Source organism: Oryzias melastigma, unplaced genomic scaffold (genome assembly GCF_002922805.2).
Source record: "Oryzias melastigma strain HK-1 unplaced genomic scaffold, ASM292280v2 sc00231, whole genome shotgun sequence".
Lineage (NCBI taxonomy): Eukaryota > Metazoa > Chordata > Actinopteri > Beloniformes > Adrianichthyidae > Oryzias > Oryzias melastigma.
This window is the reverse complement of record NW_023416884.1, coordinates 102,722-105,393: the sequence shown is the minus strand read 5'-3', so window position 1 is coordinate 105,393 and position 2,672 is coordinate 102,722. Positions and strand designations below refer to the sequence as shown.

The 2,672-nt window shown below is 37.3% G+C and overlaps 1 protein-coding gene across 9 annotated transcripts in view; it reads left to right on the top strand.

Annotated features, from left to right (window-relative positions):
- nat16 (N-acetyltransferase 16) overlaps positions 1 to 2,672 on the top strand; it is a 21,440-nt gene that overhangs the window by 11,009 nt on the left and 7,759 nt on the right. For 3 of the 9 annotated variants that reach the window (XM_024262370.2, XM_024262368.2, XM_024262371.2), the window contains one exon: positions 2,240 to 2,284. The exons of 1 other annotated variant lie outside the window; for it this stretch is intronic. Coding sequence is in view for 5 of the 8 variants with exons in the window: in XM_036210765.1 (XP_036066658.1) it covers positions 2,279 to 2,284 (6 nt within the window). In the remaining 3 variants the exon portion in view is untranslated. Of the gene's footprint in view, positions 1 to 934; positions 2,285 to 2,672 lie in introns of all 9 variants that reach the window. 5 more of the 9 variants (XM_036210765.1, XM_036210763.1, XM_036210764.1 and 2 more) reach the window with 3 other exon arrangements.

The following is a 2,672-nucleotide window of genomic DNA, read 5'->3' as shown; positions in this document are numbered from 1 at the left end:
CAAGCCTTTATGCATTTCCTTTTTTGTTGGAAAAAATGTTAGTGTTTGTTTAAATCTATAGTGCGTAGATTTTACATAAAGAATATCAAAATAGTCAAAAATTGGTATAGATGAACCAGACTATTCACACATTAAGCAGAATCAGCACAAAAATAAGTAAACGCATCATTTAGGAGCTGGTTCCCAAAAAACTGAGAAGGATCGACTTCCCCCATATAAGTGACAGAGCCGGACCTTTTAAATTGCTGTAGTTCTGAATAGATTAGACATTCTGTTTCTGAAATGTGCTGGAAACTTGGAAAATCAACAGAGACAAAAACAAGAATCAGACATTTGGTACATGCAAATATCCCATTAATTACTATGCATATATTATGCAATACATGAAGTGGATCCTTGCATTATTAGCAGAAAAGTTCCAAAACAATTAATGTACAGATTTGTTTTAATGTATTTTGCAACCCAAATAAGTGAAAAAATCGACATTGTTCTGAACTTTTAAACTTGGTGGAAACATGGCTTAATACTGTTAGTCATAGATTCTGCAACCACTGTAATTTTCTAGGTGTTTTATTTTCAAAGTCTGGAATTTGTAAACTTTACTGTAATCAGAAAATGGATTATTGCTGTGTATTTAAGCATGTATTCAAGCTTAGTTTGTGCACTGAATAAACTGTCCTCCCTGTGCAGAAAAAAATCCTAGAGTCCAGTGAAACTGTGAAAAATCTAAGTGCATTGTTCCTTATGATGAGATGCAGCCCCTGCAATACTGTGATTTGTACATGTTCATGTTCTTTAGCATGTTTTCATCACTCATATCTCAGATGTTGGAATAGTAGCTGTGGTTCCAGAGTCAAGACCGGGAGCTGCAACTGCACTGGTTTTCCTGTCCTTGCCGGATGTTTTATTTATTCTTTCGTTCTTGCATTACTAGAAATTTCGAGAGCTTAACACATAAAACCACAGTGTCCTGCTTCATGCCTTCAGGCTTTATGTCCAGATGTCAAGGTCAACGGTCTGTTGATTCTTTGATAGGTAAGAATCTTCTGAGAACAGCCTTGATTTTAACACGATGATTTCTTCTTACACCCCCATTCCAATGTCTGGCATTAGCAGCCATGCTAAATGTTCTGCCAATTGGAGGGTGTGAGGCTCATTGAGCCAAAGATGCAACACTTCTTGAAATGCAGACATTCTTGTGGGTAGTAAGGTCTCAAATGAAATCCAATGAACTGCTGTGGCAGATGGGTTGTTAGGTGAACATCCAGAGGCTTAGGAACATCTCTGGAGACAAAATGTGTTAACCTTCCTAAAAACCTGAATTCTAAACATTTGACAGTATCGCCTGTCCTCTTGGTAAGAAAGAAAGGTTCAACTCAAAGATGCCTCTCATCTGTAGCTTTCGGCTCATCTTTGATTGATGGCGTTGGTGTTAAGGGGGGGTTGTTATCTTTTAAATACACAGGAATTCACACATCCACCAGACGTGGATTAGAGTTGTGTATTGCTTGGGCCACATTAAAGCCAGTCTAGACATTTGGCCCATGCAACACATCCCAAAAACCAAATTAGAACCATGTCTTAGAACCAGGCTAAGTCTTAACTCTTGGAAATGGCTTTTAGCCTAGGAGGTGGGGCTGTTGTAGAGCCAAAAAGATGGAGTTTCAACACTTTATTTGAAGACATTGAACGAAACACCATGTCCTCATGTGACTTACAGTGTTCGTGTTAAAAATAGACCTTTGTTGACCAAATAAAAAAGTAATATAGCTGCATTTGGCTGTGGTTTGTAGGACTTCTCGAGATTTGATTGGTTAAACAGATGGTTTGAAAAGTACAAACAGCCCCACCCCAAATTTCCAGCTTATGCCAAAACAGGAAAGTAACTATGCCATATTTAGACCCAACTGTGCAATCTGCAGTTTCTTGGTCTTTGTATGGACCTTTCTGTAATATCTCACAATGCTCGAGCAAGGCAACTTGAACACATTTTAAGATCAACAGTTCTATTTGGAAAACTGTTTTCTGCAAAATTTCAAAAATTGTAAGATCTTCTATGGAGCCTAATCAATGTATTGTTGTATATTATGTCTATGGAATTATGTCAAATCTTATAATTTTCTTTCACTTTCCTTTTGTTGGTCTTCTGCTTTGTAGTACATCATGTGGATTGTGTCCTGTCATGATTAAATGAAAGAAATCCTCTCATGAACCAGTACCTCGTTTCTGTTTTCTTCAGAGAAGAGTCCTAACACCTGGCGGCTGTGTACAAGGGTTGATGCAGGTGACTTTGTTCAATATGCTCCTATTATTCAGTATTCACCAATAGAAACTGTTTGTTCACAACACTGTTTGGAGTTTTCTGAGCTTGTTCCAATGATTCACAATGTATCTGGTAGCACAATACTCAACTGTTGTGTCCATGATACCATCAAGGAAGGGTTTCCTGGGGAACTGTACTCATATCAATTGTTGCTTTTATTACATCACCATTTTATAATCCTTTTACCAAGGAATGAAGAAATGCTGGTGTTCAGAAAAAGGAAAGGTTATTGGAGGATATTAGTTTAGGGATTAATGGCCAAAAGAGAAAATCTATAGACATGATTTTCATTTCTGTTATGTGTCATCTTTCTTTGCATTTCACCATCATTTTCTTAAACTTCTCTCTT